At 41.4% G+C, this 22,430-nt stretch overlaps 1 protein-coding gene across 4 annotated transcripts in view; it reads left to right on the forward strand.

Moving 5' to 3' along the window:
* The first annotated feature begins 291 nt into the window (after nucleotides 1-291).
* sas (stranded at second) overlaps nucleotides 292-22,430 on the forward strand; it is a 35,352-nt gene continuing 13,213 nt past the window's right edge. For 2 of the 4 annotated variants that reach the window (XM_033468209.2, XM_033468210.2), the window contains exon 1: nucleotides 292-812. In XM_033468209.2, coding sequence (XP_033324100.2) covers nucleotides 704-812 — 109 coding nt within the window. In that variant the 5' untranslated portion in view covers nucleotides 292-703. The remainder of the gene's footprint in view (nucleotides 813-22,430) is intronic. The other 2 variants (XM_033468211.2, XM_033468212.2) reach the window with 1 other exon arrangement.

The following is a 22,430-nucleotide window of genomic DNA, read 5'->3' on the forward strand; positions in this document are numbered from 1 at the left end:
GAGCAGGTAGCAGTAAAAAGGGGACATAAACAGATTAATGAAACGGAATACCGAAGACAGTATCGCTCGGTAGAAAAACTGAGCGAATGGTGGGAGCTGTGCGGCCCTACTCTCTCTCTCTCTCTCTCTCTCTCTCTCTCTCTCTCTCTCCCTCTCCCTCTCCCTCTCCCTCTCTCTCTCTCTCTCTCTCTCTCTCTCTCTCTCTCTCCTGGCTGTTCCCCCACCATGGATCGGGGCGCGCAGAGTGTCCAGCGTCGGGCCCCGTAGCAAGGTGAGCGTGAAGGAGAATTTCCCGGCTGGCCGGAGAGGAGGAATGAAAGGCGAGCTGAAACTGGAGGAGGTGGAGGTAAATCCCGCTCACTGGTGCACTTCACCTCCGGCCTCGGCACGGATCGCGTACACCACGGACGAGTTTGCCTCCTGGAGCGATCGATCGCCGTTTTCGGGTCCACCCTACGGCCTCCGTAGTCGTCGAGCCTGTTCGTGTCTAAGCGACCCCGTCCATCGATCGGTTTTGTGTGTCGCGCGTGTGTCACCAACGACGACCGACGTCCGCAGGACATCCACCTGGATAAGGTGGACGTGGACAGACGACGCGTCGAGCTCTCCGGCGCGAGTGCTCCCAAAGTGACAGTTCTCTCGCGACAGATTCCGCTGGAGAGGTGTGTGAACGTTCGCAAACCGTGCAGAAGAATGCGGTAGGATGCGCATCCAGGAAAGATGCTTTCTGTGCGCGGTCGCAGGACTGTGTCTGCTGGCAGGGACTGTCGCGGTCGCCGCACTCGACCTGCAGACGCAGGCCACCGATGATGGTGAGTCCGAAGGATTTATGCTTTTTCACCGATCTTAGGGTTGCTTTACTCGTTAAGATTGTCCTCGAATTGGTTCGGTGAAAGATTTAGCTCGAGTCCATTCGGTTGACGTTGCTTCGGTTGACTGCTGATAACGGGAGAATTGGGACCAACCCCTTCTTCAAGGTCCTCTTTCTCATTTCTTGGTCAGGTTTCGGATCGAGATTGCGTCAATTTCATGCATCGTATTGTTAAATCGATGTTATTCTGGGGAACGAGACGACCTCTTTTTTCCATGGCTGTTTGCGTCCCCTTTATCGATGACGTTCTTCTTTGCCTTCCTGGGGCAGCATTTTGGAAATCACTTGGAGATTGGATTTAGATTGCGTTCATTTGGTACATCGTTCTCGTAGATTCATGTCGTTGTCGGGTAAATTGAGACCTGCTACTTCTTCAAGGTTGTTTGTGTCCTTTCCGTTCGTGATTGTCTTCTTCGCTTTTCTCGGTCACGTGTTTGAGAGTCGTTCAGCGATTGGATTTAAATTGCGTCGATTTCGTAGATCGTCCTTACATTGGGTTGGCACGCGTAATTGATGTTTCAAAGCCGAGATTACTTTCTTTGCCAGATGTGGAATAAGTTGGGACTAACCTCTTCTTTTTTTTAAGAATCATTTGATTTAGATTATGTATGTTGATTTGGTACATGATTTCTTCAGATTGTTGTCGTCGAATTAGAGACAACCTCTCTTCAAGCTTGTTCGTGTTCTCCTTATCGATGATTCTCTTCTTCGTCTTTCTTGTCGTAGCTCTTTCAGAGTCATTAGGTGATTGGGTCGATTGTGTTGATTTGGTACATCGTTTTAGTAGATTGTCGTTGTTGTGTGAAGAGTAAGTTAGGGACAACCTCTTCTTGGCGACTTCTCGCACGTTGCTCTTCGTGATTCTCGCTTTTATTCCTGTTGGCGTGATTTTTTAAAAATACCATTTAAATTTTGTTGATTTGTTACGTCGTTTTATTAGTCTTGGTTTAGTCCCGCGGTCAACTTAAAGTAGCGTGAACGATTCGGGTATTTCCTCGTACTAATGTAACTATCATGATGTCACGAATCGCACGGATCGAACAAGTATCGTTAGGATTTCCAGATCTAACCCGGACCTCGTTCCCAACATCTGTGATCTTCAATAACAAAATTTATTCACATCCTTTTTTTTTATATAAATAACAAAAACATTATTGCTTCGCTGACCTGCATCGAATAATTCCACGTTTCAGCAACAAAATTGAAGCTACTTGACCACAAATAATACCAAAAATGCAAAAATTTGCTAAAGATAAATAACGATCCAATTAATTCCATACCTTTGTTTATGTTGTACGTATAATTAAACAATTGTGAAAGCTGAAGCTCCGTAATGATTCCGTCTTAAAGAAGAAACATTAAACCTCTGACTATTTTACACGTGCAATTAAATAATTGTGAAAGCAGAAGCTCCGTTACGATTCTGTTTTAAAGAAAACACATTAAACCTCTTTCTATTTCAGACGCGTAATTAACACCAGTCAAAATGACTGGTTTCTGCTTTTCCCTTTTGCAATTTCTGATGCTAAAATAATGTTTCTGCGAACAATTTTTAGATAAACATCTTCGTTCAAGCATATATTATAACAGAAATCACACGAGGTTCGAATAAATTCAAGCTTGTCGTTGTTATAAAATCTTATATATTGGTTGCGTTTAGGACTCGATAGTTCTAGTGTTGAACAATTATGGAGAAAAAAGCTCCACGGCGTCCCTGTCTCGAAGAACCGCCAAACACCTCCGCCCACTTTGTGCACAAGAAGAGGCGAGAGATCGTGAACGCGGAGGTCCAGAATATCTTGTTTGACCAATATCCGTCGGTAACGGTATCGGCGTCGAATTCCGTCGCGTCCCGACTGATGTCATCCTCGCGAATATAACCGCAGAGCCTCGCATGGAGAAAAAGAGAGAGCGATAGAGCGAAAAAAATAGAGAAAGAGCGAGAAGGCAACCTCTCCGCCGCGAAATCGGCGTCTCTCTTCGGGCCGACCGGCTTTTCCTTGGCTCGCACGGCGAGATCTGTCCAAAAGGGGAGAAGACGGATTTCGCCTGGGAGGACGCGAGAAATCTCCGATACTAACACCGATACCCGTATCAGCGGAGACCGTGTCCCAACGTCCGGGATCCCCTTCGGGCCTCGGAAATCACCGGTTGGGAAAGATAAACGCTCGACGTTTTCCCCGATCGCTTGAGAACGGGTCGTTTCTTCTGTAAAGAGACCTCGACAGTCGCAAAAACGCGTTCCGTGCTCGCGTGCGCTATAGTTCGCGACCGATTACTTTCCACCGGACGGATTCCTTCAGGGAAATCGGGATCTTCTCGCTCGATCTTGCTCCTCGATCGCAGCAGACGATTTTCACGAACTCCGTTTCGTTGTCGTGAAAGATTCTTATCCTCGAATTCCTTCGGAATTCGCTGTAACATTATGCGGCTCGACCACACAGTAAATTCTCCCCAATTGTCCTTCAGCTTGTAAACAATAATGGACAATTTGCCAAGAGGGGATACGATTGTTCGAGAGCCTAGAGCCTCGTTTTTATAGTTGTTGACGATCGAGAACTATAAAAACGAGCCGCGAGACATGAATAATCGTATTCGTTTACAAGCTGAAGGACAATTTGGGAGAATTTGCTGTATTACCAAGTGCGATTTGACTGTCCACTGAGAACAGTTCAGAAATACAACGATTAAAGTATAATATAAAGTTTCGGTGACACAATACAATATAACAGAAGTACAATAATGAAATACACAAATATTTTTCGCACCGATTCTGCCCGAACACCAATAAGAGAATTAATATCGAAGACTTCGAAAGCACGTAAACGAAATGGCGGCTGAAAAAAAAGAAAATGTTCGCGTCTAAACTCGTGAGACGGTAAAGCGGTACAGCGGCACGTGAAGTCAATGTGTATGAAAATCGTGCGTGGGCATCACGCATGATTCAACCGCGACACAGAATGTTTTGTCAATAACGAAACAGGGTGACTAACCGACCGGGCACTTAACGCCGAGGACGAATCGTTGTTCCAGCTTGTCTCTTATCGAGTCAGACCTCCCGAGGAAATGGTAATTGAATGGAGCCCGATGACGTCTCTTTTTCCGGGAACGATCCGATCGTTCTCCTCTTGTTGCTCGAACCGGTTGCCGGGGTTCTAGCCTGCTGGGCACGATCCGAGTGGAATTTCGTGCGCCTACCTTTCTCCTCGAGACCTATTTCTTTCGTTTGTCCGTCTTCTCTCCACGGTTCGATCTTCCACGCGAGTCGAATAGAGCTGTCAGACTCTGTCTCGGTCTCGTCCCTTTGACGGTGCAACGACGACGATTATCGTCGAGACAATGCCAACCGGTCGGTTTCGTTCTGGCAACGATGATTCTCCTGTCGGCCACAGACCTACACGATTTTGTACTCTGTTTTACAGACCAGATTGTGGATTACATTCCGATCTTTCCTGTCTGTCGACAATTGTTCGCTGGCCACGATTTTGGAGCGAAGTCAATTTTACCTTGGCGAAGAGAAACAAAGTTTGCACTCCGATTATTGTTAATTAGTGGATCGCGGATTTTACGCATTCGCGGCAGAAATGAGCTGTTTCAATTTAAGATAGTAGAGAGATTAAAAGAATTTAAAAAATGCCGCTGTATTAGTTATGATCCGTTAAACTTATTAAACTAAAAAAGAACTTTCTATATAGTTTTCTATTTCGTGCAATTGATGTAGACAATTTTTATTTTGCATAAAATTTCGCAGCCTATTAATTAGATTCAAAGCTGTGTGTACGTTTTGTTGGAATTGATCATGAAATGAAAGCAACGGTATAGGAGGATAAATACAATGAACGAATTAACGAATGTTTATATAATTTTCTACTGTTAGAGACAAATGTTATTATAACATCTTTTACCCAACGATAAATATTAAAGATTATAATCGGTTCTAATATTTCTTGTACTACAAATGATTTTTACCGAAGTATCGTTTTGTCACCATGTAGTGTACACTTTAGAATATGATCGCATCGTTAAACGAGAGGAAAATTCTGTCCGTAAACAATAGGATAACAGACTTTTCTAACTCTTGGACGTTTGATCCTTTGAGTACGAATTTGATGGTATGCATAACAAAAAATCAGGATATATTTATTCATTTCCCCCCTTATTTAACTTTTTCATAGATAATCTCTGAGAAATATATTTTTATTACTTTTCATTAACTTTAAATCCCCTGCTCGTACAGTTTCTATCAAATGATTAAAAATGGTAACTCTTCGGTTAAATCATTCAAAGCAGTCATGCCTCGTTGGCAATGTAAAGAGAACGTAAATAGGAATTATTTCTTTAAAAATGAACACAGTCCTTTTCCTCGATCGAGTAGTCTATTTAACAGTGCGCATATTGCGCAAGCTATAATATTTATTGTACAACGTAATCTTAAAAAACGGCTGATCGACAGCCTCTCGCGATAAACATTAGCTTACCGAGGGTAAGCAAAAGTCTGAGTACCGTCGACGAGCCTAATTGCATCGAGATAAAACGGAAACGCGTCGATCACAGAGCCGTTGGACTGTCAGATCGAGAACGTAGACGTTTTTAATTGCATCCACGTAATTGGAGAGCCGCGTCCTTCGGCATCGGCTCGCTCGGCTTCGAATCTTCTCGCGCGAGTTACGCCATCCTCTCTTTCCCTCTAGCTCTATCTCTTTCTCCTCTCCTCTCTCTCTCTCCCTCTCTCTTGCTCTTTTCGAACAACGGCGTCGCTCTTAATTAAATTACGTCTCGGCGTTGCTTGTAATCTTTCTGTTACTCTTCTGATTCTCTTTCTTTTAATTTGCGCAACGCGCGAGCGGGCGACTTTCTATCGCGCTGCCGATCCCACGCGAAGTCGCTCTCGTTCCCGTTTCGGCGTTCACACGTGCGCAAGGATCGACCGGGCCGGCCTAACCGCAATTAGGTTTCCCTTCTCGGCTCCGTTTTCGGTGATTTATCCCAACGCTCGGCAAGCAATCCTTCTCTCCGCGAGACGGTCTCGATTTCAACGGAGAAAGGAACACGTCGCTGCCGCTGGACAGGTGAACCGATCTGGTGCGCCTGAAAGGGGACCGTTTCTGCCGTTCCGTTTCAGTCGAAACTCGGGCTGAAATGTCCTTTCCGAGAACACCGGACTGCGGAAGCTTAGGCGATGGGAGAAGAATCGTTGGCCAATCTCGTGGGAGGAGACTCGTCGGTCATTCTTCAAAAGTATCGGCGATGGTAATTTCGAAAGTGCAGGTAATGAGAAAATGCTAATTATTGGAAAGCGAACTACGCATCTATCTGCGAAGAAGAAACTGACATAATTTCTTTCCAACGTGGATATATCACGAATGAATGAACAGCGCGTCGCGGAATGCAGTAAGAAACTTGCATCAACTGCGAAACTTTTAATAAGGCTGTAACTGTACCGAATACTGTACCGACCTGCATACCGAACGTTTAACAAAAAAAGAAAATGATAACTGTTGACAAGCAAAGTGTACACATATCTAAAAGATTTGACCGTAGAAAATCAGTTGACCTAATTAATTCCCAACAAATAAAAATCATGAAGATGCAAATCGTGTGTTGAAGAATAAAGTGTATTAAAAAGTAGCTTCGCTTTATGACGATAAATAGGGTCTGACGAGTGAATAAATGGTCGAAACAAGATCGCTACATTGTTCTCTAGGTATTCGATCGTCTCAGAAAAATTGATCACTTTGGACACAATTTTCGGTCAGGCTTTCAACGCGGCTCTGCAAGGATTTCGTTGGCAATGGTAAACGAGGGTCGCCGGACTCTCATAAACGGTCGTGCTCGCGAAGTAACCTGGTTAACGGTACCGTAAATATGCGAGTGAACGTACCGCGTCCTTTATAATTCTCGGCGCGAGCACCAAGCCCCGATGACGTCTTTGTTATTGGCGTTATTCGATCGTTTGGTAAAACAACGACCGGGAAGAGATCCGCAAGGATAATGCATCGATCGTCACCTTTCACGTCGCATTGCTGCGCCTCGTCGATCCTCCAATCGGTCAAGCAACGAATCTAGCACGAAACAGATCCAGGCGATCGGTTTGATCGAAAGAGCATTTGCGAATTTAGCGAATTAGGGTAATGGAGCCGGATACGGTTGGCCGACCAACCGTTGTCCCTTTGATTTGTTTTCGGGTATAATTAACTTTATAGTTATCGAAAAATATATTATTAAATAAAATTCTTTTATTGTATTTAATTTTTAATAAAAGAATTTAACGTCTTGTTCGATAAATATAAAGTTAATTATGCTCGAAGGCAAACTATAGACACAACAATTGGTCAGCCTATAGTAATCGGCTCCACAAACCTAGGAATCGAAGCAAACATTTCGCGGAATCCAAGAGTACTTTTGAGGATTTGGAACTTGTTCCAGGAGAGTGTGCTTAAAGTAATAATTTGTTTGCGCAACTTTCGTCGCGCGAAGGAGCCTTGCGTGCGGCCCAAAATTGTCTTCCGGTAAGAGGGACACGCTGGTAGTGCAAACGCGATCATTCTTCTTTCTAACTGTAGTAATTAAATACATTTCCCGCGCTTCCCGCGTCATTGTCTCTGCGACGGCCAGTCCGATCCGCGCGACTTTCACTCGTTGGCTGTCGGACGCTCCCCGAGGACGTCGATTATCGCTATCGACCCATGATTTTCCGAAACCGTTCAATTTTCCTGCGATCGACTTTCCCTCGAGCTGCTTTCTAGCGATCCTGGATCGCAGATCTCGGTGTGCAACTTTTAGTAACGACAATATCGATCTTAGCAAAAAAGAAAAATGGCAAAAATTAAACTAGCAGGACTATGTGGACTTCGTAAATTTTTCTGAACTATACCGATAGGAGCACCGATATGTAACTTCATGGTTATATGTGTCAATTATTGGAGCAGCCAAAAGTATTTTTATGTCATATTATCTGATAATAAGAATAACAATCTTGTTTGGCAGAGAAAATTACGAAATGAGAATTTAGAAGGACAATGTAAATTATTCTGTTTTATTCTGTCTGAATAATTATGAATTATTCTGTTCGCATCATATCGATTTCAACTTCATGTTCGCGAATCCTTCTTACGCAAAAAATTATTTTTAGTTCGCAAAAGTAAGGATTTAATCGTAGATTAACAAGAAGCTTGTAATTAGATGGTCGAAATGAGAAGAAACAAATTTAAACGTAACAGTGTAATCATTACCCCATCGTTGGGATATAAAAACGCCGAAGAGGACAGGTTATAAAGTGAAACGGTATCGAACGTCTGGCAGTTATCGAGCAAGTTAGAACGTCTTCGATGGCGTAACCGGGTTGGATATTCGCAGGCGAAGGCAAAGACGACTCCTCGCAGACAGGCAACGAACACGCAGCCGCCGAGAGTTCTCTGCCCTCTTGCTGATCCTCGTGCTCTACGCGAGAAGCATGTAATACGCTCGGCAGCTCGCGTGCTAGCGTGTCAAACCACTCGGATAGGCGAATGCATAATTTAAAGGGAACGCTTCGTTCAGCGAATCGACGATCGCCGACCATTAACCGATTTTCTATTCGTGCTACTTCGGTATCACAATCCTAAAAGTCGCGACACGAGAGCTACAAAAAACGTTTAATCTCGTACACTTTTTACATATATTTAATCTTTACACCCCCGTACACTCGAGGGTCTTTTAATCTCGAGCGAAATTCGCCCAGTTTTTGTTGTTAGAATTATCGTCGCTGAAAACGAGGTATTCGAGTTGAATAAACTACGTAGCATTGGTCAATCAAGCTTTTCACGAAGCTTTCAGATCAATTTATCGTATTTTTCTTCAAAATTTGGTTTCAAATCGTCAACTTAAATATCAGAAATAAAGTGGTATTAATTTTGTAATGCACCATGCATTGGACTTATCGAATAATACCTGCAACCTCCCAACAAGCTCGCAGACAAATAAAATTTAATCTACGAGCGCAACCGTATCGCGGTTGCCATACTAAAGTCGCTTCGGAGACTTCAACGGCTGCATAAGCGCGATCGTCGCCTAGAAACCTGAAATAAAATTGTGTTAGTGGCCAAATGCACGAAACATTGATTGCGCCATGTGGCACAACCTGTCAGCAAACGTGCGAACGAGTAAAACTTAATTTACAAGCGAATTCGCACCGCGGATGCCGTAAAACTGCTTCGGAGACATCGCCGGCCGCACAAGCGCGATCGTCGGCAGGCGTTGAAGTCTCCGGTCGATCTCGGAGCAGAAAACGGCTCCTCCGGCGGTGGAATTGCATCATTGGAGCACTTGCGCTCGATTCTATTATCCAACCTTTACAGTTTAGATCGCAGGAAGGGCGGGGCATCTCGGAACAAGCCGAGTGAAAGCACAATACGATGGAATCGCGGAACTTCGAATTCCTCGAGTGGGCTGATAAGCGGTCTTTCATACATTTTTCATCTTTGAAAGACCTTTCTTTTTGGGAGGGGTCTCGCTGGAGGTTGAACATTCATCAGGCGGGGCACTTCCCACTCTGGATACTGTTTTCACGCCTTTAGGCTCGTTTTATAGCGCATTTATCTTGTGCAAGCTACATTGTGCCTCATTTGTGCCACTCGCAGTTAATTCAATTAATTTCTTCAAGGTTCGTGGATGTTGCATCTTTCTGCTCTTATGCTGCATACGAAATACTGAAGCACTTGTATTTTTATTGAAAAGCATCCTTATTTTTATTAGAAGAAATATGTCGATTGAAAAAATCAATGTTTCTTTAATTTACAATGACCGAAATAACGATAAGTTCATCTCATTTTTCTGATATAAAAACGTGTTTTACCTAACATTCCTATTTTGTTGTTATTAGTAGGCGAATCGTTACGATGCAATTAGTGAAACACATAATTATTTGAATAATATAATTTTTATTAATACAATTATTATATCAATATTACAGAAATTTTGAAATTTTGTGTAAAACAAATACAGGTTCACCTAATATTTTTGTATTTTTATTTAAGAAATTATCACAAATGCAATTAGAAATTAATTAATTGCGAAGAAAAATTAACATTTAGTTGATCCTCCATTAGTTTTTATAACTTCAAAATAGCCTTTGCGGCATTGAATCCATTAATTTCTGCAGCATCTCTGATACGATCTATGACAATTTTATGAACACGCTGTTGTACCTATCACGAAAATGGAATGTACCTATCATTATTTCGATCTCTGTAGTTCCCCCAAAATAGCCTCTGACTCTAGATATTCGCTATTCACTTCTTCGCTCGCCGATTTCTATTCGAGAAGCATTAATCATTTTCTTCGGCTCTGCCTATTTTATGGCGAAAATTCCAGAAACGCAGGACCATGGCCGATCGGCTCGCGTTTCCGGATTTTTGCAGACGCGGAGGAGAAATTTTAGAAATTCCGGCGGCTTTCTACGCTCGAAAGGCCGACGATGAAGGAAAACCGCGCGGCTCAATTAAAAGTACGACGGCGTTCACGGCGAAGACAATGATCGATCGACTTTCTTCGGGACGTCACGGTGATCCACGCGCGATCGATGTCGTGAACGCCCTTGACCTGGATCCGGACGTTTTTTTTTTTTACACACAACGGCGAAGGGTCGACGAGCGTGCACGCACCGCGCGCACGACTTTCTCCCGTGCGAATCCTCGAGGAAGAGCTGAATCACTGGCACCAGAGGCTGTGAATTAGCTGCGGAAGCGGTGAACAAGTGCGATTCTTTTCGAAAATCGTGCTGCTAATGATGAATCGTCCATTGTGATCTTAGCCGGCGACGGGACGCAGATGTTGGGTTCGATTAGGGTCGAAAGAATCGTCGAAACAGCCTGGAAAGTAGTTCGCGACGTCGTTTGCAATCGCTGTTTCGAAAGGACACCGAAGCTACGACAATAAAGATATTTTGATCAGAGTCGAGCAAAATTTTATTCGGATAACGATAAAACAAGAAGTAATGAATCGAATCTTATTTGTCATTATCGAATAAAAATGTGTGCGAATAAAATTTTATTCGAATAAGAATTTATTCATACAGGAATTCACACGCAGGATAATCGATTCGAATAAAAATGATAGAATATAAAGTGTTTCCTTCATATTTTATCGATTTATTTCTTCCATATTACCATCGTGCATGTTGTACAGCCATTGTGCGTGTTCGCTCGACATCGGACGTCGGTCGAATAGACAGATATTGGATCCACGGTGACCACAGATCAAGTAGTTGAAATCGAACTGATCCTGTGAATATACTCGAATAAATATATTCTTATAAAATTACGAAAAAAAAGAAACAATCAACAATTATTCGCGTTATTATTCGAGTAATTGTACAATATTTATTCGAATAATGAATAATTGTTATTCGAATAAAGTATTCGACCGAAAAGAATTCATTCGGATAATTATTTTAAATGGAGTCAGCAATTAAATAATGTTGAGATAAGGTAGACTTTCGATGTGAGAAACGAATGGCTGAGCATTTGGAAGTACTTAAGAGGATTGCGCGATTAGGGTTCATAAATAGCTGTTGTTCCAGGAGGTCTCTACTCTCTATTTTTTAATAGAGGCTGCGATGATTGCAGGAAGTATCATCCAGTCTAAAAAAAATGCCATTACAGAAGAATTCTTGTTTCAAGGTACTTGGAACAATGCAAAGAATCCTATAATTCCAGAGTCCACCATTTGAAAGTGGACAAATCATTTGTAATTAAATTTCCAGACTCCGTATGTACACTAATGTGACTCGATCGCGTTTACAATAAATAAATAAGTAAATAAAGAAATAAATAAAATCGAGGGCACGCAGGATGTTGAAAGAATTCTTGCAGCAACGAAACAAGTAAAAAATAAATATTAGAATCGAGGGCACGGAGGGTTAGGAAGTTCTGTCATAAAACGAGTCGAGCACACGAGATGCAAGATCGATGACCGAGGCAGCTGGATGTTGACGGAAATCGAGCGAACGCGGCTTCGTAAATGGAACGTCGCCCGATTACCCAGAGATCGGCGAGACTCACGCGAACGGGCACACGAGCACGCCGAGCACACGAGCACCTGCATACACGGGCCCGGGTGCAACGTTTCGATTTGCCTCTTGCATTCCGGTATCGCGGGCTCATTCTACCATCATGGGAAACCGTTAGCCTCGCGCGGTCACCTCTGACACGCGCCGACGGAAGCCAGATAACGGAGTCGCGCGTCCTTATGACGGAATCCTTTTTTCCCCATTGACACTTCTTTCCCAGATACGTGTTCGACGCTATTACATTCGGTGAGACCGCCGTCGTTCATGGTACTTCCGATAGTATTTCTACCGTTCATAGTAGATCGTGGATGAATTTCTTGATGGAGTTGCGTAAGTGTGCTAGGTAGATGAGTCAACGGTGCGCCATGAGAATATTAATACCAAACCTACCGAACACTAAAACTGAAAAACTCGCGTAGCTTTATAAAAGTTACAAGACCGAATTTATTTAGACCTCTCCACGATTTTATCATAATGTATGCTTGAATCGAGGAATTTATTGGATCTCTTGGAAAGAATCTCTACGATTTCAATAATTTTTAAATGAAAAATGTAAAATCGATCATTTTTATCGGCGCGGTAGATTTAGCGTTAATTGAGGAATAAACGATCTGTTCTTTTGTCAAACGTGAAAATTTAGAAACAATTTAAACTTTATTAATAAATAAATTACTGTGATTTTCAAATATTTTTAAGATCGATTTTTACCACTTAAAGTGTTAGAGTTCCACGTTGCATTCCGTGTGTGGGTTTCGTAGAGATAAAGTACCTTGCTTATCGATCAGAAGCCAAGAATGCAATTTTACCGATCGATTTTTTCAAGAAAGCAAGTTTCCGCGAATTTTCCACATAGAATACTTGTTACGTCATACGTATTCGTTCGACCACGATTGCAACAGACTGGATCGGTCAGAAGTTCTCACTGAAAGCTGCAGCTGCGAGACATACATTGATTATTTATTAGCTTTAGTTCACGACTTGATTGACTGAAGTACCATTTGGGCGGTTTTACGGTGTTTTCTTGTTCACCTCCCATGGAAATAGCTTCTAAACTCAGCACTTACATTCTTCTCGCTGTGCTTCCCATGGGAATCGGTGTACAGTATAGTTTCCTGTCAGCGGTGGCATTTTTATGTATTCCTTCGCGTCTTCTGCGAACGTAATCACCATCTAGAGGCTACAAATCAGTCGAAGAAGCAAATCTGTGAGGCATCGTGTCGGCATATCGATCAAATGGCGTTCTCTAAATGTATCAAGATCATTTTGATCTTCGTTTGAAGGTCTTTTCAAGCTCGGAGCGATTAAGTCTCGTTAAACCTGAAGATTTCGACCTGAAAATGTCCATCTTTGTGAATTTTCGCCAGCAAAGTGACCAAAGTGACCGATAAAAAAAATCCGTAATACACGTTTCATTATGCCTGCCTCAACGTGTACAAAAGTATTTCTTAATTTTATGTAGCCACCAAAATGGTTGCGCTGCAGCCGTTTACCGTCGCGACTGCACCCGGGAGTGCGACTAATCGCGTTCGCACCAACGACCTAATCAAATGTAACAAGCCCCGCATCGAAATTGCCGTTCTAACTAGTCAAACTCGTTCTGGAGACTGTAAACTCTGTCATTCATGCTGAGAAAATTATGTTTCCCACATCGCCGAAGTTGCTCAATATCGATCACCGACTGCAATCTCCATAGTCGAATTCGTCCGCGTAGTCTAAACGATTCATTTCTTCAAGTTCAGTAAAAAAACGATTCTCTCGTAATCGATTCGCAACAACGAATTGTGTGGAAGACGGCTGTGTTTTCACCATCGGTCGACTAAGCTTTCGTGTTTAGACAAACGAGCGATCGGGCTCGCCGGCAGTCTAGATTCCGCGTCCCGGCGACGAGGGACAGGTACCATTTCACGAAGTCACGCGAGGATCGTAAAAGTCCCCTGGAAAAGAGCCACGATCGACGATACGGTCAGTGAAATGTAACACGCGCGCATGCGAAGCGAAGTCGATCGTCGAGCAAGTAGCCCGTGCAGATCTCTCGAACCTCCACCGAAACACTTTTGCCATTTTCTGAACCGGGCGCAAAAATCGCCGCGTCGCGTTCCGCGTCGTTCTATTGCGGCATTCTCGGGATACAATTTCCAGCAACCTTCTTCTTTGCCCTTAATTGTATACAGAGTATTTACGACGCCGGAATTACGCCGCCGACAGGTTAATGATCGTGAAGAAGTAATGGTTTCACGGTTAGAGGACCGGCGCATCGACTCATCGGTCGTTTGATGATCGTCGACCACCGAAACGCTCCGGACGAAATAATGATGGCGCGGCTTGTGGCAAGTAGGATAGAATACCGTATGGTCAAAGGCACGCTCGGTGACCGGCTATTTTCAGCTGCCGCTGCCATCTCGATAGTCAGTCTCGTTCTCGATTTTTCTACCATTTCTTTTCTTGTAACACCGCGTTATACAGTAATTTCTTCCTGATTCGCGCCCGGATTGCGTACAAAAATGGACAATTTTGAAAGAGGAGATGCGATTATTCGAGCCTTGCCATTACCAATCGGTAATAATAATAGTTGTATATAATAATAGTTGTTGATAATCATCAACAACTATAAATTGTCCGTTTTTGTACGCAATCTGGCCGCGAATTAGGGAGAAATTACTGTACATTGACCAGCTGCAACTTCGCGGAGCTTAACGCTTTATCAACGACGTCTAATTACATTTTCAATTAGTCGAATGTATCTATTATCTTTCTTGTGGAAGTGAATTATGAATTGATGAGTTAAATATGAGAGATGCACTAAGGAATGCTTGTTTCGTTTAATCGGCATTCATCTTAATCAGCCTCGATTTTTCTAGATCTTCGAAATCTTTCGGGGACACTGCCGTAGCACATTTATTCATTTATTTATTAACGGATAGAAAGCCTTTGGTACATGAGGTCAGTTATACATTATGCACGATATAATATTTAATGTCAAGCTCAAACTTATGGTTAGAACTGAACAAATCGATATAGGTATAATATTTATTTACATTTATAATAATCCTATTCAGGCTGTTGAATTCACCGTATGAACATAAAAGCACTATGCTTCTCCTCTTTTAAAAGAGGATAATATGATAATTAGTCTCGATTGACCTTGAAGTTGATTTTTACATTCGATTTTATACGTTCATGCCAAAAAGAAATAGGTGAAATACAGAACAGCGAAAGTTATATTGTTCTCACACTACATTATTCTAAATTTACCATCAAGGATTATGTGGTAAGAAATCGATTTGTTTCTTTTACAGTGTTCCTTCCATTTGCTCAATAACATATATAAAAGTTGTCAATCTTGAAGTCTTAAATAAAAATTTCAGACTGCGATGAATCATACGCACGATCTTCAAGAAGAAAAAAGAACGGTACAAGAAAATGTGGCGCAACGTAAGCCCGACTGACTTTTCGAAACTTGCAGGGTATTTTTAGAGACGTAAACGCCTGAGGATTTCTCCGTAAAAACATTGCACCCGCAGAGATTAAAGGGACGATTAGGGTAAATCGCTGTTCCGAAGACGAGGCGCTAAAACCGCGTTTAAATCTGAGGCCGCGGCAACGTCTACGCTCACCTGGCTTCAGCTGGAGCCTCGTGCTGCTAGTTCTACCGAGAAGTAGCACGGTTCAAGGTCTCTCGCAACACGGGCAGAAGCTGCTTCGAGAGTTTCTGCTCGTTGGGTTATGACCGACGATTCCGCGAACGCTGGCGTGAAAATAATGCACGCCGCTCCGACGGCAGCCAGGAATTTTTGTCGATGGAATTTCTTAAAAGGAAAAATTCTCCTCGCTCTTCCCGTACTTTGTATCCCGTACTTTAACAACGATAGAAAGTTACGAAGTCGTCCCGTTTTCCTCGCCGTTGATGTTATGTCATTTTCAGCCCCTTTTTTTAGTTGCATCCACCGTGGAGATCGAAAGAAAATACAAGACTGCGAACAAATTTCATTGTGTGTAATCAAAGTCAGGATGTATAAGCTAGCTTTAATATGGCTGATGTTAAAGTGAACATATTTGTTGGGACTAGTTGCAATAAATTTTTTATTTCGTCACTCGATATTATCTAGCTGCTGCAGTTCGATTTATCCGCCTCGAATTTTTGCAAAGTGAGTCGCAAAAATCGCTATTTAGACAGGGTTGCGTAATACATCTATCATACTTAGTATTCGTTATCACTAGATTGTGAATTAGACGGTACAAAATTCGCGCGCGCGTATGGAAATTATCTTCCAATCGACGAAAAAGATTGTCGTTCTGTGCCACTTCTTATCCAATGGAAAAATTTCCACTGTTACGTCGAATCCGTTTAAACTGTAGATTAATATTACTATTATTATTATTATTATACCAATTGCATGCAAATCCATGTATACATAATAAGATTCAAAATGTCACCATGATATTCAATGACTAAAATATTAGAACTAAACTAGTGACTGATATGTTAAGATTACATAAATATTACGTATATATATCCGATAAGTTTATAGAAAGATAAACTATATAGAAAATCACTAAGAGACTATTTGTTGCAGACATAAAATAAAATAAAAGATCCTTTTACTACATTTCCTCTGTTCTGCTCATGATAGAACCGCTAACGAAGTCATGAGCGTTATCTTCGAAGGTTTCGTTCGCAAAGACACAGACGCGCCCCCGACAAAAAACAATCGTACAATTAGCAGGAGAAGAATTTCAGTTCCGCTGAACGGCTCGTTACTTTCTTCGCCGGGAACTCGAGCAATCGACGTTCGTTCCCGCGCTGCCCGAGCAAAATGGCCGACGACTCGTTAATTGCCTCGAGGTTTTCTTCATAAGCGGCGAACTCGATTGCGTCATAACGTCGACGGCATAACGGCCCGCGAGAAATGAACTGCTCGAATTCGGGGCGGTTGGAAACGATTCGATCGCCCCTTGGGCTCAACGACGACCTCGCGGTGGAACTTCCGGTGTCGAGGAAGTCGACTGAAGATCCTTTAGGAGCAGTTCCGTGTGTTCGTTTAACGGGTTTTATATTGTAACTAAACTGCGGATTTTATGCATTTATAATAAAAATGGGTGGATGAAATTTAAAACAATGAAAATATATGAATAGAATTCGAACGAATAAAGATAATTTTTATTTTGCACAAAGATCCGCAGTCTGATAATTACAGCAACTTACACGCTTCTCGAAGAGATTGCAACGCCTAACTGGTTGATATCGATAATAATGGAAAGGTAGGATTTTTTATTTCGATTTGAAAACAGTGCACAACATCCACGTTTAGTGGATTACGTTCGAAATGCGCGTAACGAGTCGCGATATCATGGTGCAAGGGGTTACGGATGACATTATGCTTCTCAAGGACTCGAAATGAATTGCAAGGCGGCGGTCATTAAGCGAAAAGGTGAGAAGGAAGTGGGCCGCTCGAATTCAAGGTGTTCGAGCCGCTGGAAATTTTCCATCGAAGGGCCCGGGGCCGATCTTTGCCGGTTCCCCATCGAAAGTCGGGCCCTGGCCGTGACTTTTATCGTCGCATGAATGGGGCACCGTAACGGTGCGACCGGTTCGTTCACACGAGGCCGATGCTCGTCATCGAGGATCCACCTGACGCACCGTGTAACGATTTTACTTGGAAGTAGGTGACGGTCTCCTTTTCGGTCCCGCGCATGCATACTGCCCCGAAAACCAATCCGGCCGCCTTCCGGCCTCCTTCAGGATCCCCCCTCCCCCTAACCAATCCCAGCCAATTATTCAGAAAATTGTTACACTCGTATACGATTAATTACACTCCGTTACAGAGAAAGATTTTAGGCATTTAATCTAGACATTGGGCCTGTTGCCGCTATCAGAAAATAAATCTTAGGACAATGTGCCTAAGGTCATTTTTAAGGACTCCACTTCCACGAACATCGTTCGATTTTTTCGAATATTCATTTTACAAAATCAGTTACAGTCTGCTGCCAGAGCTACCTCTGGTATTTCGCATATGGAGAATTTTCTTAGAAGTATTTCTTAAGAGATAGGGAGAGAGAGAGAGAGTATTCTTAAATTCCTCCAATATTTTCACTATTCTGTATTTCTCTGATCAATGTTTGCAATAACTGTTTAAAATCCTCTGTCTAACAAGGCTGTGACTTATTAAATGACACCGAATCAAAGCATAAAATTGTTATGAATAGTTTTTAATTGTTTCTAATTCCTCTTACCATTTTCAATAATTTGCAATACTCTGCAGCAGATTTTAATGATTTATACAACTTTTTAATAGTTTCACATAGCTTCTCATGATCTTTAAGTTGATTTTGATCGTTTTCAGTTCCTTTTACATGTGTTTTAATAATTATATAGCCTTCGCACGATGGAAATAATAATAGTATTTGTTTTTGAATGGTCATTAAAACCATAAATAAATAAATAGGAACAATTCGAATACATTAAAAGATACAAATAATATCTCGAATATTCTATTGATAATTTTCATTTCTTTAGAATTGTGTTTTCTACGTTAAGATATTATAAATAAATTAGTAGGTACATTTTAGAGACATGTTAAGTGAGAAAAATAATTATTTACCCTATTGAGCGGTGTATGGACAGAGGAACCTGTTGTCAAATTTGAAATAAATTCACCTGATCGACAGAGACTGAAGTTCGTGGGACATTTGAAACTTGACAAAGGGGGGCTATTTTACGGTCGATTAATTCCAGATTTGTTGTTCAATCGTAAAGAGAACGGCAGAAGGCCCCGCGTTGCCGAAGGACGTTCGGTGTATCGATATCGCTTTGGTAGACAGCGAGATCAGGATTTTCTGGATCGGATCGAGACTCGACAGTTACGGTACATCGCGTTGATGTTTGGTAATTGCGATCCATTCGCGAACGGTAAAACGGTATCTCAGGGCGCCATCGTTTTCCTTTTCTTCGCCGAGAGAGATGCTCCCACGAAATTCCTGGCACACCGTTCGTTATGCTCCACTGGAAGTATAATTCCATGGCCCAGTTTATATTTCGTTTCTCGGACCGGCACGCTAATTAATAATGTAACGACGAGTACAGTTTTGTTCAACCTGTGCATGGCAGACTTGACAGGACAATAGATTTTACGTATAGATTTCAATACAATGGGGTAGATCAATTAGGCGTCTCCCAGACGGTGGATTGTCATGGCGGCCGAGTGGAGGACTACGTCGAGATTCTAATCTAAATTTCATTATTTGACGTTACAGCGCTAGACTCATTACTGAATCAATTAGGAGCTCTCAGATTTTTTAATTTCGAGACACTACTTGCAAGTTCTGTACTGATAAAAAGAACATGTGAGATTGTAAGAAAATTTTGGAATCTTATATTTTGACTTTCAAGGAAAGAAGTTGAGTACCGCGTCGGTGATTGTATATCGAACGAACGGAACGTTCCTAGGATTTTTAGAACACTAAAGAGTTAAACTAATGTTTTCTGTGATAAATTGTAATTTTTTAACTTCAGTTTAAATATTATCATTTGACTGTCTTCTGGCAATTGATTTAAATTTTCACATATTTTAGTAAATTCTATAAAAAAAAAATAACGTGTCCAGAAGGAGTACCTCAAAAAATATAAACGATCCTAAGCATACTCAGTTATATTTTTGTCAAGAAGTTCCGTCGTTCGAGTGTTATTTTTGTGGTAATTTTAAGGTTGTTTTTCGGCATTTAACGTGTACATTTCTAATCAAGAATGACCATGGAAGAAATGGTTCGTTAGGAGATTGCGATTGAAGGGGTTCCCGTGGGTAAAAGGTTAATAGTCTGTCAGTGATACGAGAAATGGCGGCTTGGTCGGTGTTTAAAGGTTGCTGGAAATACATTACTGTGCGTAGAGACCGCGGCGACGACAGAAGACAACCGACGGACTTGGAAATAACTGTTTCTCATTCCTTTAGCACATGGAAAGCAGCGATTGCAAGAGGAGCTCTCTTGTGCCACTTGTTTAAGAGACAGTTAACCTCCTCAAGGACGATTATTTTAAGAACGGACTGCGACGATCTATGTCTCTGATAAGCTACAGTTCGTACGGTTCTGATGAACGCAAATTAAACAGAATAGACAGAACGAAACAAGTATTCATTTTTTGATCCAAAAATGGACGCAATCTTATAACTGGACCTTTAATGTAAACGGTGACAGAGAAGAATGTCTTCCTCAAACGTGTGGTCCCGTATCACCAAGGCAATCTAGAAAATTATTGAAAGCAATACCGAAGAATGTACGTGTGGCTTTATTACATGTAATTAAATGTTTCTGTCAAGGTATTTAGACGATTATTATTCTCTACAGCCTCTAGTTGTTTGCATATTCAAGAGAACATATTCTTCATTATAACTTCAAACGCTATTCAGCACAGACAATTATCATTAACAGAGGATATATGTATGTCATCTTTAATTACTCTCTACAGTCATTAGTTGTTTGCGCGAATACTCAAGAAATCATATTGTTCATCATAAATTCGAAGGCCATTCTGCATAGACAATTAGACGGTTCAGAAGCCAATCGGTTTAGATCCACCATTCTTGGAAATGAATCTTTCGGTCGATAAATTAATATAGTCGATTTCTTCATAAATAAACAACAGATAATAGCGCTTATATCGACCACGAAATGATTAAACATAATAAAAAGATCATAAAATAAAATAAAAATAAAAGAACTTAATTAAAACAATAAAATATTCATATTAATCTTTTTTTATTTAATTATAGTAAAAATGTGCTTTCTTACAGTGATTGGCTTTCGTGCAGTCCAATTATTTGTTATTAACTTTCCAATTAGCAGTTCCAATTTTTATATTAGCAAAGGATATTATAATACGTCAGATCATTTTTCAAGAGCCATCTTCTAAAAAAGATGACTCTTCCACAAATGTTTATATTTCCTTGTTATTACGTTGACTGCGAACGTGTTAGCCACAATTTTCTTCTTCACGCACGGAAAATTGAATTAATTTTGTACATTATAGCATAAGAGGATGTACCCGCACTTAATAACATAGCGTACCTACGCGAATTGTCGAAACAAACGTTAGCAGTGAACGTGTTAATTACGAAAGTCCGGTGCTACCATTATGGCAGCGCGGCGTTCCGAAGAAGGTTAAAGTCCCACGTCTCTGGAGATAGATTCGGAATTAAAAAAAGCAAAAAAAAAGCAGGAATTAAAAATCGTTCATTACTACGAAAGTAAAGATTCCTATGCAAGATAAAGTTTAATAAAAGCGTATTCATCCGATTTAATAATAATGTTTAGAAATCAGAAACAATTAGTACTTTGAAGCACTTCTAAAAGTCTTCACATTTCTGCCGTGAGTGCGGAAAATCGTCTAATCGTCTCGAATAGCAGGCCATTCGCGAGCAGAACGATCTAGCGGCGATCCGCTAGGATCGATGATGGATCCAGAAAAAGTTGACCGACCGGCAGAATCGCAGAAGAAGCAGTCGACGGGAACGACGACCGAGCTGGCAGCGGGTCGTTTGACGTAACAGTACGTCCAGAGAGCGCATTTCGCATCGGATCGCCGCGGATGGAAAGTTTCTAGCAAACACTATGCCAACGCTATCCCCGACGTATCAGCAGAGAATCTTCGTGTTGCGAAACCACCGTGGAACGGCGATCCCAGGTGAAATTGCGGCTCCTTCGATCGGATGGCTCTCTGCGTGGAACTCTCGCGGATTCTAAATTCGCGGTTCGCCAAGGACGCGAGTTTCTGCGGGAAACGGGGCGCGACGTGACGCAAGTTCCACTGACCGAGTCGAACATAACAAAATCATTTTTCACCGGTGCTAACGACAACGGCACTTTCGGTTTTCGCTTGGAACAGTCGAAAGAATGCGGATTTTCACGGATTTATGCAATTCACAGAAAACTTCGAAATACTAGAAAGCCATTAACGCTTTGTCTGCCACGCTAACGATCTAAGAATTCCATTAAATTGAAGCACTTTCTTCAATCAAATTAAAATTGAACAGTTAAGTTCTATGATATCGGTTAAAAATTTGTTTAAGCTAAGAAATATAAGTTAGATGAATATGTTTCTCCTCTTTCAATAATAGTAACAAGTGGAATATAATTTTTTAAGTTAAGTTGCACAATGTCAGTAGACTGCGGATCTCAATGCAGAATAAAAATTGTCTGTGTTATTTGGAAGAAATTTAACTCAGGTGAAAATGTCTTTTCTGTTTTAATAATAGTAATAAGTGGAATATAATATAACTATATTATTAAATTCGTCTAGTGTCTTCAAATCATCAAATTTCATTAAATTATTCATCAAATAGTGTCTTCAAGAGTTTTGAAGACGCTATTTTTTGAATAGCTCAATTCGAGCTATTCTGCGAAGATTTGTAAATTTAACTATAACTTTATCACAGTCACATTACCATTCTCAATATCATAATGTGCCTTTCCACTATTTTTATCGAAGCAATTTTCAATCCTGGTTAAGTTTGAAGACGC

Source organism: Megalopta genalis, chromosome 2, assembly GCF_051020955.1.
Source record: "Megalopta genalis isolate 19385.01 chromosome 2, iyMegGena1_principal, whole genome shotgun sequence".
Classification (NCBI taxonomy): Eukaryota; Metazoa; Arthropoda; class Insecta; order Hymenoptera; family Halictidae; genus Megalopta; species Megalopta genalis.